The 19,734-nt window shown below is 39.9% G+C and overlaps 1 protein-coding gene across 1 annotated transcript in view; it reads left to right on the top strand.

Moving 5' to 3' along the window:
- The first annotated feature begins 5,616 nt into the window (after positions 1-5,616).
- The window catches only part of SPAG16 (sperm associated antigen 16), a 1,095,878-nt gene continuing 1,081,760 nt past the window's right edge, over positions 5,617-19,734 (top strand). Inside the window, 1 exon segment of the mRNA XM_056111979.1 lies at positions 5,617-5,758. Within this exon segment, the coding sequence (XP_055967954.1) occupies positions 5,629-5,758 (130 nt within the window). The 5' untranslated portion in view covers positions 5,617-5,628.

Raw genomic sequence — 19,734 nt, forward strand, 5'->3', positions numbered from 1 at the left:
GAATTGAAAGAGGTATGCTTGGAATATCACGTTTCACTCAAATAAGAGAAATAATCCGGAGTTCTGACCTCCGTCGACGATCAAGAATCAGGGACTCTGTCTCGTTTGCCAAGGTGTCAAAAATCAGATGGGTTGGTCACATAATGAGATTTAAAGATGACCACTGGACTAGAGCTGTTACTGACTGGATTCTACGGGATGTCAAAAGGCCGTGTGGCCGCCCACCTGCCAGATGGACAGATTTCTTCATCAAGATAATGAATGATCGGTTTGAGGCTCTTCATGTTCCTAGAGCGAACAGATGCCATTGGGATACACTAGCACGCGGCAGGGACAAAAGGAGACGTTACTGGCGCCCGCTCTAGCAAATCGACGATTAACGGGAAGTCAAGTGATCAAGTGACTGGCACCCGCTCCAGTAATTCGATGTTCAATGGGATATCAGTGATACAGTGAACAGTGATATAATATATTTATGTTTATTTATATATATTTTTGTGTAAGTTCACTTTTCTACCATCTGACACTATATGATTTTCAAAGCTTGTATAGCTTAGTATAGCTTAGCCCAAGATACATCATCTGTGTGTGTGTGTGTGTATGTTTGTGTGTTTGTGTTTGTGTGTGTGTGAGTGTAGGGAGGACAAGAGAAAGGGAGGAAGAGAAAGAGAGAGAGAGAGAGGGAAGACATGTTTCATTCAACCAATAAATATATCTGCCAGAGATTGGTGATTATTTTCCTTTGGAGGTGGGGGGATTGGATTACAGCTTTTGGGGTTTAGGGACTACTCTTGTCTATGTGATCATGGTCCCAGGGACCAAATTTGGGCCTCCAGTATGCAAAGTAGTGCTCAGCCATTGTGATATTTCTCTGACCCTGCGGTGAGTGATTTAATCTGCACAAGACACTCTCTTAATTTCGCTTAGGCTTCCCATGTTGATGGAATTCTAGCACAGTAATTTTTTCATACTTGCACAGTGGCTCTAAGATGCAGAGCCCAAGAATTTTAATCCCAATGGACAAAGTTTGTTTCTCAAACAAAAAGCCCAAACAAACAAACAAACAAACAGGACAAATAAATGTGGGAGGAAATAGAAAAACAAGAAAGTTTCCCTCTGTGCAATGTCTATTGATCCTCATACACCTATAAAATTACAGTAATAATTAGAGTAGTAATACACCATTGTAAAGTTATCAAATACTGGCCTTGCCAAGATAAGCTAATATTAAGGTATAAGTTGTCACTACAAGAACTGGATCCTGCTTGTTATTTGACAGAAAAGTAGTTCTGTTTATAAGTTTGAAGAATCTCTTGTCTTTTAATTTACTGTTTTAAAAATGTTACATAAACATTGTGGCAATGTAAAATTTCTCATGAGACAATATTAAAGATGTTTATAGTTTAAAACATGTCCAGTTGGTTCTCTATGAAAGCACTAAATGTGTGGTTCAGATTCCAATTGCAGAAATGACAAACAGAAAAGTGACTTTTGAATCCGTAAAGTAGACATAAAGAATTCTGAGCTAAAAGTTGGATTATTTGGAATACTTAGAAAATTTCAGAATTGTTTTGGAGGGATTATATATATTTTTGTTATAAGACTTAAATTTTTGCTCTTTGACAAGTATCTTTCCCAGTTTTGTTTTACCATGAACAAAAAGTATCAAATCCAAATGGGTTTTTGCTTATGCTCTATTACAAATTTTCTTTTGTTTGACTGCTAACTCATTATCTGGAATTTTGGTTTCATTTTATTTTGGTTTTGGACCATACCCAGCCCCAGTAATGCTCTGGGCTTTCTCTTGGCTTTGAGTTTAGGAATAACTTGGGGCTTGGGGCCATAAGTGGTGCTGGAGATCGAACCCGGGTCAGCCATGTGCAAGGCAAGTCTTACCCACTGTACTCCCTCTCTGCTCCCTGAATATTTCTAGAAATATTTATGTATATCTTAAAACATTCTCATAAACAAATTCCTTATAAGTAAACAATCTGAGATTGACATACACACTCAACATGTTAAGTAAATCCCATTTAAAATTATTTATTAAATCATTTGCTATACCAGGCATTGCAATAATAAATCATTTTTATACATGTAATTTAATTTATTTCTTAAAGTTTATAAATTAAAAATTAAAACCCTCCAGGACTCAGAGAGATTAAATAATGTTTTATATATATATATATATATATATATATATATAGCAGGGGCTGGAGCGATAGGGCGTTTGCCATGCACGCGGCCGACCCAGGTTCGATTTCCAGCATCCCATATGGTCCCCCGAGCACTGCCAGGAGTAATTCCTGAGTGCAGATCCAGGAGTAACCCCTGAGCATCGCTGGGTGTGACCCCCCCCCCAAAAAAAAAGAAATAGCAGTAAACTAGGCATAAAACAACTAAGTGTAGAGTCAATGTAACAGACACTATGAAAAAAAATCAAAACAAACATTTGTTTGGAGAAATCTTTCTCTATGGTTCTTCTGACTAGATATCTAAAGGTGCTGACCATTCCTTACTAGGTTGTTTCTCAGACTTGTATTTATAGCTAACAACCTAGAGGGATTAAGTGATATCTCTATTAGAAACAAGAGTGCAGTTGGAATTTCAATTTCTGGTTTTCTTAAAATGCCCATATCATTTAAAAAGAAGGCTGGACCAGTTGACACTCAGACCAACAATGAATGAGTGTCTCTTTTTCACCTCATCTGTGCCAGCAATGGCAGTTCTTGTTCTTTTTGATGTGTGTCAGTCTCTGTGGTGTGAAATGATATCTCATTGTTAATTTGATTTGTATCTTTCTGATGATTAATGATGTGGAACATTTTTTCAGAGACATTTTTGGTCATTGTATTTCTTCTTTGAGGAAGTTTTCCTTCTACCCATTTTTTGATGGGGTTGGGTGATTTTCTTGTAAAGTTCTACTAAGCCTTATATATCATTGAAAATAACCCCTTATCAGATGGGTACACGGTAAATATTTTTTCCCTTCTGTGCTCTGTTTTTATATCTTGGTCACATTTTCCTTCAAGGTGCAGAAGTTTTTTTTGTTTAATATAGTCCCATTTTTAAAAATTTTTGTTTCCACTTACTTGGTCAGTGGTATTTCATCTTTGAAGATACCTTTAGCTTCAATGTAATGGAGGGTTCTGCCTACTTTTCCCTCCAAGAACCTTATGGATTCAGGTCTGATATTGAGGTCTTTAATTCATTTTTATCTGACTTTTATGCATGGTATAAGAAAGCAACGTTACTCTTGGAATGTACACTAGTGGCACAGAAACACAATGCAGAAATGTCATCTGCATTTCAATGTTTATTGCAACACTATTCACAATAGCTAAAATCTGGAAACAACTTGAGTGCCCAAGAACAGATCACTGGGTAAAGAAACTATGGTACATTTACACAATGGAATACTATGCAACTGCCAGGAACAATGACGCCATGAAATTTGCTTATAAATGAACAAGACATGGAGAGTATCATGGTGAGTGAAGTCAGAGAGAAAGTGACACACACAGACCAACTGCACTCATCTGTGGGATATAAAAACCAGAGTAGGAGACGAATACCAAAGGACAGTAGAAACAAGAGTCAGCAGAAGTGGTCCACAAGTGGCATTGAGGGTGGAGGTTGTTAGTACAGAGACAAGACCACTTTGCCAATGATCTTAGGAAATGATGATTATAAACAAGAACTGAGTGCTGTAAGAAGATAGAGGGGTATAACCTTTCAGTGCCTGTATTGCAAATCACAATGCCCAAAAGGAGAGAGAAAGAAAAGAGAAGGGAGAGGAGAGAGAGAGGGAGAAAGAGAGAGAGAGAGAGAGAGAGAGAGAGAGAGAGAGAGAGAGAGATCTACCATTGAGTGGAGATGGGGTGGGGGTGCTATTTCTAATAAAGTAGGGTGACTGCTGGTATATTCAGCCCCTCCCAATTGTTTCTTGCATTTATGAGCACAAAGATATAAGGAATCAAGTACAAATATACAGTCATTAAAGAATACATGTCAGAATATTATGTTACAGAATGCAGATACAGTTGCATTCTCCAAGTGTCATGTGTAATTGTGAAAAAAGAAAAAAGGAAAATGTAAAAGCAAACCAAACAACCAAGATTAATAGAAATGTTTTATCCAAATGTACTTTTATAGTACATGCTTGGTGAGCTCTCAATGCCTGTGTGGTGTGACTACTTGCAACAACTCTGTCAAATGTGTAAATATTATTATAAACATTTAGGAAACTGAGGCACATACAATTTGCAGCATTTTATACTCAGTGGTAGAGCCTGATTTTGTATGTAACGTTTCTGGTATGAATACTGAGGCTTTCAATGATCTCATTTAGAAATTATATTTTTGTGTGGGGAAAAGGGGAAGGTAATAAGAGCTTTTATAATGAGTTGCTGTTTGGGATCCAGTCTTTGTAAAAATAAAAAAAATATATATATGTGAAAAAAGAAACAAAAAGATGCAGTAGACACTTCTCTTCTGATACACACACAATATAAATGCAAGAAAGATCCTGTCATGCCAAATGACTGTATATGATTAGGGAAACATAATTTATTTTACATTATGGCAGCGCCATTGGCACCTCTCACAATTCTTAGGAAAGTAGTTTTACTTTGATAACAACACGACAAGTCTCAGCAAATAAAAGGAAGTCAAAACAGATGTCCAGATAAATGTGTTTTAAAAAATCAAGTTTCAGCAAACAAATTGGACTCAAAAACAGATATCTAGATAAATGCTTTATGAAAGAAGTATCTAGACAAAATCAGTAAGTTGACCACTTAAGAAATTTATTTTATTTAAATTGCTAGTCGTCTGCATCTGGGATGCCAGTTTCTTTGGGAAGCCTCTTTGTTATTCTCAAACTTACTTTTCTATAAGCCCCATATGTGTAGGGCTCTGCACACAATTAAAATCCTAGAACGTGTGTGTGTATACAGATATATATATACATATATAGATATAGATGTATATAGGGGTCTGTATATACATATAGAAATAGATGCATATCTGTATATATCTGTATAGATTTACATATGCATGTATATCTGCATGTATACGGATGTGCGTATACATACACAGATATACATATATGTGAATCTGTATATATAAACACATATATACAGATACACAGGTGCATGTATATATACAGATACTATATACAGATCTACATACATATGTGTATATCTATATACATATGTATATATGTGTATATATAAAGTACACATATACACACGGTGATATTTTAGGGTAGAAAATGAACTGAGAAAGAAAATTCTTCCCCACTTCATTTTCAACCAGAAAGACCATCTAGCTGGTCTGTAAGAGCCAAATAGAACTAACTCAGCGGACCCTTCCGCGCATCTACATCACCCCAGGAACCGCGTCCTGCGGTCTCTGGGTAACTTAGCAACGCCGTTGTCCTGGCAACCCGGGAAGCGCGTCCGAGCCGCGCGGCTGGACCGGGTCGGGGCCGAAGGAGCCCGTCGGGCGGGGGCGGAGGCGTGTCCAGCTCTCGCGAGAGCCGCGCGGAGACTGGTGGTGCGCGTCCTCGCGGTTGCCCTTAGGAACGCGGGGGGCCTCCGGGGGCCCGGACCCTGCTGTGGGAGAATGGCAGCGGCTCCGCACGGCGTGCACACCACGGGCCTGGGGGTCCTGGACGAAGCGCTGGGCCTGGGGCTGCCGGCTGCCGGGGACACGGTGGACGCGGTGTCGGCCGAGGGCGCCTACTACCTGGAGCGTATCCTTGCCGAGGGGGCGCGGCCGGCGGGAGCGGCGGGACCTTCCAGCAGGGGGCGCGCTGGGCCCGCGCCTCGGGATTCGGAGCGCGGGGGCTGGTCCCGTTTCCTGCCGCTTCGTTCTCCGCGGGCCGCCTCGGGAGACCCCGCGGGGCCTCGGGCCCCGCCTACCACTCCCTTTGCTTTGGAGGGGCGGGTTTCCTGGTCAGGTGGGCACCGCGCGGGGAAATTCCACCCTCCAAGTGGTTTTGACCGAACTAACGTTCAAGCCTCAAAAAAAAAAAAAAAAAACCAACCAACCAAACAAAAAACAACAACCCCCCCCCCCCCCCAAAAAAAACACCAAAAAAACTAAAGAACAAGTACAACAAAGTAAGTTAGACCATTTGAAAAAGACAGCCTGGGGCCGGAGTGACAGTAAGGCAAAAGTTTGTCTTGCATGCGGCCCACCCGGGTTGGAATCCTGGCATCTCATTTGGTCCCCTGGGCACCACCAGGAGTAATTTCTGAGTGCAGAGCTAGGAGTAAACCTTGGTGCATTGCCGGGTGTGACCCCCAAAAGCAAAAATGGGAGCCTTGAGCGAGCAGAAAATTCAGGATACCTTGGGGTTCTCAATAGAATCTATTTAGAGCGTTTATAAAGTTCCAAATGTCCGGCCAGAGAGATAGATCAGTGGGCAGGGTGCTTGCCACCCCATAGGGTGCCCTGAGCACTGCCAGCTATGGCCCCAGGCAAACACCATTCCTAGTATTTTTCTAATATTGCTAGTGACCGCATGAGAAAATCTCTGCGGGCACTTGAGTGTTGAATGAAATGTGCAGCTGCTTCCAGTGTACTATCAACTTTAAAACCACCTTTGTCTAGCTGGTTGGTGCTTACAGGTTTAGTTTTGTCAACTTTTTTTTTTTTTTAAGTAGTGTCAACTGAGAGTTTCAAATGTGGCTATTTAATGCCATCTGCTTCATCTTTTTTTTTTTTTCCTCACCAGATAAGTTGACACTTTAGAGGTGTCAGGACAAAACTGATTAAGTGATGAGGGATTTTAAATTGAGTATTTGGCAAAGTAGATTTATCATTTTTTTCGGTGAAAAGTTTTAAGAGCTTGCCACTTCTGAGCCTCCAGATTCATCGCACGGGAGATACAGGATGGGTCAGGAGAAAAATCTCTTTCTTCAGGCAGATAGGAGAGAAGTGGTTATTTATGATGCCATGGAAACCATGGTTTTTCTTTTTCTTTTTTTTTTCTTTTTGTCCAACTTTGATTCTTTCAGGTTTAATTTAGTACTTCAGAGATCCAGCAGTGATTCAGTTTCAAGCTTTGGTAGGCCGCTTTAGCTGCCCTGACTCAGGCTCACTATGCAATTGGTTTTTAGTTTGTGAAATATGTGGACTTTTATTTGATGCTGACAAGACTTTTACAGTAATATAGATTTGAATAGTTTAAATTCAATTTCAGTGAAATTATATGTGTGCTTTAATGTCTTAAGTGTGGGTTTTATACCAGGTTTTCTCGGTTGGGTGGTAAGTTGGGAAATACCCAAGTAGTGCTCAGGAACTACTTCTGACTCTGTACTTATGTAGTGCCAGTGATCAAATCAGGCTCAGCCATTTAAGGCAGGCACCTTACTGTCTGGACTATCACTTTCGCCCTGTATTTTCTTTTTTTAAAAATTTTTTTATTAGTGAAAAAATCATTGTGAAATAAATGGTAGGACTGCAGGGTAGTGCAACTTGCAATAGGAAAATTGGTTTATCTTGAGACATGATCACTAGAATTTAGAATAGAGGAGGCTAAAGGGAATGGAATAGGAAGAGCCCATGGGATTAATGGTGGCAGAATTTTCATACACTGGTAGAGGGATTGATGGAGCAACTCTCAACACTAAGACAATGATTTTAGTACTATCATAAACTCATATCTCAAAACAAAACAAAAAAAGAAATTAATGTTTACTTAATTTTCAGGGAGATCACTGGGTCACAACTGCCAAAGTGTAGCTGTTTGAACCACAATACAATAAATGCTGTCTTACAAAAATATCTCCTACTAATGACATTTCAAACATAATCAGTTTGAAGATTATCTTTTCAATATATCTTTTCAAGAAACTATTGTCTGTGCATGATCTGTCCCCTTATCCATCTTTCTACTATTCTGGTTTTTGAGCCAAAGGGAAGTTAGGGTATAATACAACTAAGTACTTAAGTGTTAAATTATCCTACATTTATTTAATTTGTTTATATTAGTTTGGGGGGGCCACACAAAGCAGCAGCGTTAAAGCTTATTTCTGGCTCTGTGGTCAGGGATCACTTCTGCCAGGATTTGGGAACCACATAGGGTGCTTGGAATCAAACCTGGGATGGTCACATGCAAGGCACTTGCCCTACCAGCTGTACTATCATACTGGCTTCCAAATTTTCTTCCACTTGATGTTTAGGTAAGAGGTTTCATCATGGGAGAGGCTTTAACTCTTAGTTAAAATGAAGTTTGAGGATTACTTTAGAATGCCAATTATTCCTGTATCCCCCGGCACTCTTAACTGCATAATTAAGGGTTGACGGTACAGTGTTATTTGACATTGTTTCTTAAGGCAATTATGATAGTTGCTGAAGTGAGACTTTCTTGGGTTTAAAATCTTTAGCACTCAGGTAATTTAATTGAGCCATTTCGGTAGATAAATAAAAGTTTTAATATGCACAAATGAATCAGGAATCTGATGTTCTTTACTTTGAAGTGTACTTAATCACTTCTAATCTACTGCATTGGGCCTGGGTTTCCCTTATTTATGACTTGAGCAGATGCTACTAGAATACTAGGCAGTGAGCTATCAGCAGTGAGCAAAGCTTTGAAAGAGGTTGACTTGAATTATCTGGGACTTAACTTTTTAAACCGTTGGTTGTAACCTCATAATTAATCACACAATTAAATATGGGAGGGCTATAAAAAGTTTTGCAACAGTAAAATATTTTTGAATATGTAATGTCAAAAAAGATAATTCAGAACCAAAAGCTCAGTGAAAGGAAGTGTTTCTCTTAATGTGTGTTTGTATTGCATTTCTCAGGCAGAAAGCGGCCATAAGTGAAAAGAAAATTTAAGAAGCCCTGTTCTAGGAGTTGGCACTGTATAAATTATGCTCTTAAACATTCAAATATAAAGAACATACATAAAAAATGGCCTAAATGAGAAAAATAATCAGTATCTGGCATAGAGAAGAGAATAGCTTTATTAATAGATTCCATAGATTCCAGTATTTCCTGGCCCTCTCAGAGGGCCCAGCAAGCTACGGAGAGTATCCTGCCTGCATGGCAGAGCCTGACTAGCTATCCGTGGCATATTCGATATGCGAAAGACAGTAACAATAATGGGTCTCATTCTCCTGACCCTGAAAGAGCCCCCAATACGCCATAGGGCTACACTGTCATGCAACAGGGACGATTGGAGACGTTACTGGTGCCTGCTTGAGCAAATCGATGAACAACGGGAAGACAAGTGACAAGTGACAATAGATTCCGTATTATTCTTTAAAAGCACTTTTATTGAATCACTGTGAGATAGACCATTACAAAGCTGTTCATGATTGATTTCAGTCATACAGTATTCCAGCACCCATCCCTCTGCCAGTGTACATTTCCCAGCATCAGTGTCCCCAGGTTCCCTCCCATCACCCCCTACTCCCCACCCTCTGCCTGCCTCTATGGAAGGTGTTTTTCATCTATCTATCTATCTATCTATCTATCTATCTATCTATCTATCTATCTATGTATCTATCTCTCCCTCCCCTCCTTTTGGGCACTGAGGTTTGCAATATTTATATTGAAAGGTTATCAAGAATATCCCTTACCTACTTTTAACCCTCAGATCTTGTCCAGCATGATCGTTCCCAGCTATTAGTGTCATACTGGTCCCTTTTCTATATTACCTACCCTCAGTCCCCCCCCCCCTCCCTCCCACACACAGTTGTGGTTAGTTCCAACCATTGAACTATTCTCCTAACCCCTGTTTTCTTGGCCATGGATATCGGGCTTCTACTACATTTATATTTTATGTACCACAAATGAATTCAGTTATTCTATATCTGTCCCTTTCCTTCTGACTCATTTCTCTTATCATGATACTCTCCATGTCCATTTATTTATAGGCAAATTTCATGACTTAGTTTTTCCTGACAGCTGTGTAGTATTCTAGATGTGCCATAATTTCTTTATTCATTTATCTGTTCTTGGGTGCTCAGGTTGTTTCCAGATTCTGGCTGTGGTGAATTTTTTAAAGAAAGGTCGACATCCTGAGATTTATCATACTTAATGATAATGGTCCCATTCAAATAATTCCAGCTTCCGTGTATGCAACTCTCTCTCCCAAGGACTCTTAACACCCTTCTCTCTCAAATCCTCACCCTTCCACCTGAATTGTGTGTTCTCCCCTTGTGTTGTCTTTGAATTTTTGTTGCTACTTGCTACATAGCTACCTGCTGTATCTTTAAATCCCACATAAAAGAGAGATCATTTTGTATCCTTTTCCTTCTGACAGGCTTCATTAAGCATGCTACCCCTAGTTCCATTCCTGTTTCTGCAAATTGCTTGATTTTGTTTTTTTTTTCTACAGAGCAATATGCAGATCTATCGAACAAATAGAAACAGAACTTCCATAGATCCAGCAATCCCACTTTGCTTTTATCCCCTCAAAACAAAAACATTAATTCAGAAGGATACATGTTTATCTCTGCTTATCGCCGCACTTAGTAAAATAGCCAAGATATAGAAACAACCCACATGTCCATATTCTTTATGAAAGAGTTGGTGTTCAGAAAATTTCACACACTTGTAACATCCTGCCTGTAACCACCTCGCTGATGCTATTGTCTTAATTTATCCAGAGGAGAATGGATCTTTGCTTTTATGTTTTAATCTTCAGTGAGATAACTACATTCATAACATAGTTTTTTATCCTACTGAGCTTTTGCAAGAACTTTAAGAAATCTAGTCCTAGAATAGGAACACTTCTGGAAGACTTAGTAAGAAAAATATTTGCTGATTTGTAAACTATAAGTTTAGATTTAAAAAGGGCTAAGTAGATGTCTTCAGATTCTGTAAAGAATGTTGGTTTTCTCTTGTGAATGGTGGGCTTTCTATCAGAAATTAAAACAACGTGGGGAAGTTTTCAATTGTAGTGCTCAGCCTGTGGTTGTCTGTTCATATATGTCTGAGAACTGGTGGGAATGCTCCGTTCCAAATGGGAAATGCAGGCTGGAATAAATTATATGGAAAAAGTTTAGTGGCTTTATTGATTCTATTGCTTTCCTGTTTTACAAAAGACTTCAAGGAAGAGTGTGGAAAACGGAAACTTCAGGAAAGTGGAACCCCAGAGTATTTTTTAAAAAATTCATCTTACTTAGCAATGATTCTCTGCTCCTTAATATTTTGATGATTATCAAATCTCTCAAGGCATTTTTTTTTTTTTGCTTTTTGGGTCACACCCAGTGATGCTCAGGGGTTACTCTTGGATCTGCACTCAGGAATTACTCCTGGAGGTGCTTGGGGGACCATATGGGATGCTGGGAATTGAACCTGGGTTGGCTGTGTACAAGGCAAATGCCCTATCCACTGTGCTATCGCTCCAGCCCCTCTATAGGCATTTTAATATCAAGAACTTAACAGCTTAGATCAGTCTGAAATTTTTTGTGCACTGAATGTTCAGCAGTAGTTATGGAGTCACTGTTTCACAGTTCACAGATTTAAGTGCAAAGTTTTGGTCTGGAGGTTTATAAGCACTGACTGGTAAATCAGTGTATAAGCACTGACTGGTGGCATAGAAGTGTAAAGCAGGTTGAAAGCAACTGGTCTACCATAGTGACCATTAACTACTGGTCCATCGACAAGTGCTCTGACAGGTGCTGATCCTTGGAATTAAAAAATGTTGAAAACCATTGCTCTAGTATTGTTGTCTTGATTGCACATTGGAATTACCTGGACAACCATTAAGAATAATGAATCCTGGTTCCAAATCCCAGAGATCATTTGGACATTCTCGTTATAGTTGTGCTCTCCCCTGCCTCCTTGTTATTAGACATGTTGGAAAGGTGAATTTTAAAATAGGGTGATTAGAATAAGAAGAGACTTTTGAGAATGTCTGTCCTGGTGTAGAACAATCTAATGGGCATCTGATCCACCCGGGGATTTTAAATAAAGATTGTAATTCAAAAAGACCAGGTCACTGCTGCGATGATTGCTAACAAACTTCCAGCTGCTGCTGGCTTATGGACTATAATTGAAGCAGCAAGACTGTCAACAGATTTCTAAACCCTGAGTCTGTGTATTTTCAGCTAGAGTTACAATACTAGAGAACTTCTGTCTTTGAATCTCCTGGCTTGGAAGTTGGAAAATTTTATACCACTGTGAGAAACTAGGTGTCTTACATGATAAAAGACAGTTATTTTATAGCTTCTGAGGCAGAAGTTGTGCATAGCTGAATGGGAAGGGATGGTCAATAAATTTTCTCTCTTGGCAATTGTGTTGAATTGTTAGTCACTGCCTGGTGTGTGGCATTAATAAGAATTCTGTGACCTCATGAAGATGCAGTGGAAATGACTGTAGGAAGCTAACTACAATAGGAAAATGGTAGCAAATGTGCCAGTCATTTGCCATCCTTGGTCTATAATATTAAGTTCAGTTCCTTTATTTCAGTTGGCGTTGCCAAAAGAGAGACTGTGACTGTGATGCTTGCCACTCGACTGTACTTTTATTTTTATTTTAATTAAGTAAATAAAGTTTTGGTAATGGAAGATTCAGGCTAGATTTAAGATTACTTCTGTGAACATTGCCTTCACTGTGATGGCAAAGATTACAAAGCAATTTCTGTCTATAGCAGCTTTGGGAAGTCATGTGAAATATAATTAGCTATATGTTTCACTCCAGTTCTTTATAAAGAGGCTGCTTCTGGCAGTGATCACTACCTACACATCCTTTTGCGGAAGCCACCAGTGTGTAAATTTTATATTCTGTTCACATCCGAAACCATTGGTTGTTTTCTGGCCATTGTTCCTTGGCAGAACATTGTTTGCGACCCCTTTCATACCAACCTTCACCTTGAGCTCTGCTCAATTAGGCAAGCCGAAATGTATCTTTGAGGCTTCTTGATGCTATGTCCTCTGTACTTCTATATGTGATTTAAGGCACCAGTTTTAGGGAGCGTTTATTGTCCTCCCATTTGATAGGCTTGTCAGATTGTCTAGTGTGAAAGCTATCAATAAGTTCTCCCATGCGACCAGGCACATGATTCAATTCAGATTATGCAAGCTCACAAGTATTATTAAATTTCTTCCAGAACAAGTAAGCTGTGAAGGAGTGGGTCTCTTGATCTGCGTGTGGGCAGAGACTCTAGGATATAGAAACTGTCCAGGAAGCAGGTGGTGCTATTGGGCTGTGGCTGCTGACCAGGGAAGAAAGGGGACAAACCAGAAAACCCTGGACGAAAACCAGGAACTGTATGAGATGTCAAGTCACTTTCAACAGGCAAGGTATCAGAACAGAGAGGGAATAGACAGGGTAGAAAAATGAATTTTGGAATGGAAGTTAATGATGTTCTTTGAAGGCGTACTAGGTTGATGATAAGAAGGAAGTTTTACAAGGGCTCAGAGTCACCTTGGCATTAATGAGCTGCTTTTAAGCCAGAAATGCCTGCAATGCAAAAATAACTGCATGAAAATTGTGACCAGCTTAACTATATGGACATTTCGAAGTTAGTTAAATGATTTAATTTAGCTGTTGACAGTATTATGCTATATTTTTGTTAAACAAATAGGTGGGAGTTCATTACCCTAGAATTTTTAGAAAAGTATCTTAATTTGTATTAGATAACTATAGAAAAGTAAATAAAGTAGAAAATCGGTCATGTTTGCTTCAAAAACTTATCCTTGCCTTTCAAAGCTCTGTATTTTGGGGCAAGTATCTTAAACCTTCTGATTCCCTGATTGCTTATTACCTGCCTACATCCACCCCCTTTCTGTAAAGGATGACATCTCTATGGTCCATGTGAAAATACTTTTTAAGCTTTATTAATTGATTATGTTCCTCTTTATACACAAACACATTATTTTTTTTTCTGTTGTGGGCAGAGTATGTTACTAGATTATAAACTGCTCCCTAGGGTACAGTGTTTTTTTTTTAATCAATTAAATTCTTTTTGTTCCCATGCTGGAGATTTAATCCCCAGTACACATGGCTTCCCAGCACTAATGGTACCACTGGGTCTGAACAGCACTGCATTGCTGGATTGACTAGGAACCATCATCATTCCTGCACTGTCTCATATGGCTAGGCTGAGTTTTCCCTGGCTCTCAAGAATGGGTAGAACAACCACTATAAAAAAGTAAACATAAAAGATGGTGCCTACAATATTTTCTAAGCTGCAGTGTACAAATATTTAATATTTTCAAAGCATTGAAGACTGGCCACATTTTTTTCCTGTTACTTAATTTTGTATTTGGCATCTTAAATTATGATGTTTCTTCTTCAGAATAATGTTGTCTAACTTGGCTTATCTCTAATTTGAAAGTCTCTCCAGATGAGTCTTTAAATTTGTTTCTTTGTGAAATTTATTGTAGTGTGAGAAGTGAAGAGAGATAACATTGCTTTTCTGGAAACTTAAAGACAAGCAACTGCTTATAAAATCAGCCTCTAGTGACTGTCTTGAAGGGGACAGACTTTTCTATAAAAAGGAGGCCTATTTTCTATAGCTGAATCTTGGGAAATTTTTTCTCATTAGGTAAAAATGTGTCAGTGAAGAGGAAGACTTAGAATGTCTTTTACTTCTCTATTTGGTATATGAGGATTTAAACCCTGGGAAACTAAACAGACTTCTCCAGAGGTAATCATCTCTTTTTAAAAATTCCTGTATAGTTTATATTTTCTTAAAAGTGAGTACTTTTAATAAGCTAATTTAAAAATTGAGACATCTATGGAAAAGTGAAGATTTAATAAAATCTTGAACAAAACACTGAGATATGTATTTTAGTCATATTTATTTATTTTTTAAAATTAAAATGAAATTAATCAATAGATTGATTTAATTAATTTATTTTTAAATTTTTTATTAGTGAAACACCATGAGGTACAGTTGTAGACTTATGAACTTTCATGCTTGGGTTTCAGTTATACAATGCTCGAGTACCCATCCCTCCACCAGTGCCCGTTCTCTACCACCAATGATCCCAGTAGCTCTCCCATCCCCCCGCCCCATATGCCCCCACCCTGCCGCGCCTTTGTGGCAGGGCATTCCTTTTTGCTCTCTCTTTCCTTTAGGGTGTTGTGATTTGCAATAGAGGTATTGAGTGGCCATCCTGTTTGGTCTATAGTCTGCTTTCAGCATCCCGAGCAAATCCTACAAACATTCTTTACTTGGTGTTCCCTTCTCTATCTGAGCTACCCTTTCCACTGGCTTCCAAGCCATGCAGCAAACCTCCTGGTACTTATCTCAACTAATCTTGGGTGTTTGCCACCCATTCTGTTACTTTATATTCCCCAGATGAGTGCAGTCTTTCTATGTCTGTGCCTCTCTTTCGGGCTCATTTCACTTAGCATGATACTTTCCATGTAGAACCACTTGTATGTAAATTTCATGACTTCATGTTTTCTAACAGCTGTATAGTATTTCATTTTGTAGATCTACCAAAGTTTCTTTAACCAGTCATCTGTTCTCAGGCACTCGGGTTTTTTCCAAATTTTGGCTATTGTGAACAGTGCAGCAATGAACATAGAAGTGCAGATGTCATTTCGACTGTACTTTTTTGCCTCTCCGGGATATATTCCCAGGAGTGGTATTGCTGGGTCAAATGGGAACTCAATTTCTAATTTTTTTGAGAATGATCCATACTGTTTTCCAAAAGGGATGAACCAGTCAGCATTCCCACCAGCAGTGAAGGAGGGCCCCATTCTCGCCACATCTGCACCAACACTGGCTGCTTCTGTACTGTTGGATGTGGGCCAGTTTCTGTGGTGTGAAGTTATATCTCATTGTTGTTTTGATCTGCATCTCCCTGATGATTAATGATGTAGAGCATTTCCTCGTGTGCCTTTTAGCCATTTGGATTTCTTCTTTGAGAAAGTTTCTGTTCATTATATCACCCCATTTTTTGATGGGGTTAGATGTTTTCTTCTTGTGTAGTTCAACCAATGCTTTGTATATCCTTGATATATCCTTGATATCAACCCCTTATTGGATAGGTACTGGGTGAATTTCCTTTTCCATTCTGTAGACTGTCTTTGTATTTTGGTAGCTGTATCTTTTGACTACAGCTGAATCTTACGAAGACAATGTTTATGAGAAACAGCCTTGTTCCTGACGCCCCATTCGCTCTCAATGGAACGACCATCTCCGAATGCAACAGCTATGTATACCTAGGTCGAGAGGTCAACATGACAAATGACCTGGCACCCGAGCTGCGCAGGAGGAAGAGAGCGGCTTGGAACGCCTTCAAGAACGTCGAAGAAATAGCTAAGAGGACGAAGAACCTCCGGCTCCGGGCACATCTCTTTGATTCCACTGTTCTTCCTGCATTAACATATGCCTCAGAGACCTGGGCCCTACGCAAACAAGATGAGAACGCCATTCAGGTCTCCCAAAGAAGAATAGAAAGAGCTATGCTTGGAATATCACGTTTCACTCAAATGAGAGAACGAATCCGGAGTTCTGACATCCGTCGACGATCAAGGATCAGGGACGCTGTCTCATTTGCCAAGGTGTCGAAAATCAGATGGGCTGGTCACGTAATGAGATTTAAAGACGACCGTTGGACTAGAGCTGTTACTGATTGGATTCCACGGGATGTCAAGAGACCGCGTGGCCGCCCACCTACCAGATGGTCAGACTTCTTTGTCAAGGTCATGAACGATCGGTTTGAGGCCCTCCATGTTCCCGGAGCGAAGAGATGCCATTGGGCTACACTAGCACGCGACAGGGACAAATGGAGACGTTACTGGCGCCCGCTCGAGCAAATCGACGACTAACGGGAAGTTAAGTGATTAAGTGATTAAGTATCTTTTGAGGTGCAGAAGCTTCTTAGTTTAAGACAGTCCCATTTGTCTCAACCTCCCCAACCTCAAACTCTACTACAAAGCAGTATTGATTAAAGTAGCATGATACTGGAACAAAGGCAGAGCCGCAGACCAATGAAACAGGGTTGAATATTCTGACACCCCCCCCCCCCAAATATATGATCAGCTAATCTATGATAAGGGATCAAGAAATGTGAAATGGCGCAAGGAAAGCCTCTTTAACAAATTGTGTTGGCAAAACTGGACAGCTACATGCAAAAAAGATGGGCTCAGATCTCTACCAAACACCATGTACAAAAGTAAGATCAAAATGGATCAATGACCTCAACAACAGCCCGGAATCCATAAGGTACATTGAAGACAAGGTTGGCAAAACCCTGCATGACATTGAAGCTAACAGCATCTTCAAAGATGACACGCCACTGGCCAAGCAAGTGAAAATAGAGATAGAGAAATGGGGCTATTTTAGTCATATGTGAATAGTGGTATAGTTTTATTATTAGTAATACTATAAATATAGAAGTTTTATTGCTTTGAAAGCATACTGTTATTGGGGCTGAATCAATAGTACAGTAGGTACGGCATTTGCCTTGCACACAACAGACCTAGATTTGATCCTAGAATATGTGTTTTCCTGAGCCTGCCAGGAGTAATTCCTGAGCACAGCCAGGTATGACTCCAAAACCAAACCAAACTATTTACATTTGTATTTATCTTACACATCGTTTTTAATTGTTTAATATGTATTATCTGTTTTTGAAAACTCTTGAGCTTATTCACCAATGTGGTTTGGCGCATGCCTCAGGCAACTGCAAGCAAACATCTGAGCTCACAAAGCAGTGCAGAGATGCGATCAAGGAAGACCTCAAAGAGAGAAGAGCAGAACTGCTGGTAGATATGGCAAAAGCCGGGAAAAGCATTTGTAACACCCACCTGTCCTTCGCCAACTAGAAGACCAAAATGACTGCTCTCTGATGTCCTTATGGATCTATCACATCTTTCAGAATGGCAATGGAGAAGATTATCCATGACTTCTACTCAGATCTCTTCGATAGCCACGTCCATCTGCCAACATACCAAATTCCGCAGGATGGATATGTCGTCCCAAAGTTCTCCCTTCTGAAATCTGACACACCATTTCGTCAGCAAAGAAGCGAACAGCACCTGGCCCAGACAAGGTCAGACCTGAACACCTGAAGAACCTGCTGTCAGTACTCATTAATACACTGGCTCAGCTCTTCACACTCTCCCTCTCTGAATGCAAGATTCCGACTCAGTGGAAAACCAGCAGGACTGTACTACTGTAGAAGAAAGGAGACATCCATGACAATGGCATCTATTGCCCAATCTGCCTATTGTCTGTCATCTACAAGCTATTCACTCGAGTCATCCTGAATAGGATTGGCAGAACACTAGATGAAGGACAACCATGTGAGCAAGCCGGGTTCCACAAAGGATTCAGCACCATCGACCATATCCACATGATAGCCAAGCTCATTGAGATTTCTCAGGAGTTCAAGATGCCACTCTGTCTAACGTTCATTGATTTAAAGAAGGCCTTTGATTCTGTTGGGACGGAAGCGGTCATTGAAACCCTAGCCAGTTAGGGCATTCAAACTCAATACATCAGGATCCTCCTGAGCTGTATTATGGATTCACTACCAGGATCTCACCATTCTACAAAGAAGTGATCATCGATGTCAAGAGAGGTGTTCAGCAGGGTGAAACTCTCACTGAAACTCTTCAGTGCCACCCTCTTGAACATCATGCGATGACTGGAATGGGAAGGAATGGGAGTGAAGATAGATGGTTGGCAACTACACCACCTCTGCTTTGTTGATGACATCGTTCTAATAACACCAAACATTAGCCAAGCAGAACATATGATTGCTGACTTCGATCGTGAGTGTGGAAAGGTCGGACCACAGCTGAATCTCATGAAGACGGTGTTTATGAGATACAGCCTCGTTCCTTATGCTCCATTCACTCTCAATGGGACGACCATCTTCAAATGCAACAGTTATGTGTACCTAGGTTGAGAATTCAACATGACCAATGACCTGGCACCTGAGTTGCGCAGGAGGAAGACAGCGTCTTGGAATATCTTCAAGAGTGTCGAAGAAATAGCTAGGATGATGGAGAGTCTCTGGCTCCAGGCACATCTCTTCAATTCCACTGTTCTTCCTGCATTAACATATGCCTCAGAGACCTGGGCCCTACGAAAACAGGATGAGAATGCTATTTGGGTCTCCCAAAGAGGAATTGAAATAGTTATGCTTGGAGTATCATGTTTCACTCAAATGAGTGGAAGAATCCTGAGTTCTGACCTCCATCAATGATCAAGAATCAGGGACACTGACTTGTTTGCCAAGGCATCGAAAATCATATGGGCTGGACATGTAATGAGATTTGGAGACGACTGCTAGACTAGAGCTGTTACAGACTGGATTCCACGGGACGTCAAAAGACCGTGTGGCCGCCCACCTATCGGATGGTCAGATTTATCAAGACCCTGAATGATCAGTTTGAGGCTCTTCCTATTCCTAGAAGGAACAGACGCCATTGGGCTACACTAACACATGACAGGGACAAATGGAGCTGTTACTGGCGCCCACTTGAGCAAATCAATGATTAACGGGAAGTCAAGTGATCAAGTGATTTATTATCTGATACTATGGTCATTATATAAGTGTTTTAGACTAATTTAGAAATCATTAATTTTAAGAATACAAAAATGCATTTTTTATAAGTTTGTATTATATAATTTAAAACAATTAAAATATTTTGTCTTGGAATGAATGTCTGTAGAATATGAGAAAGAAAACTTTTTAATGAGCACAGCTTTTATATATATATATATATGCATTTTTTCATGAACGTGTTAAGTTGACTGGATCTGTTACTATATTTTAAGGTAAAAAATTAAAA

This window comes from Sorex fumeus, unplaced genomic scaffold, assembly GCF_029834395.1.
Source record: "Sorex fumeus unplaced genomic scaffold, SorFum_2.1 ptg000014l, whole genome shotgun sequence".
NCBI lineage: Eukaryota > Metazoa > Chordata > Mammalia > Eulipotyphla > Soricidae > Sorex > Sorex fumeus.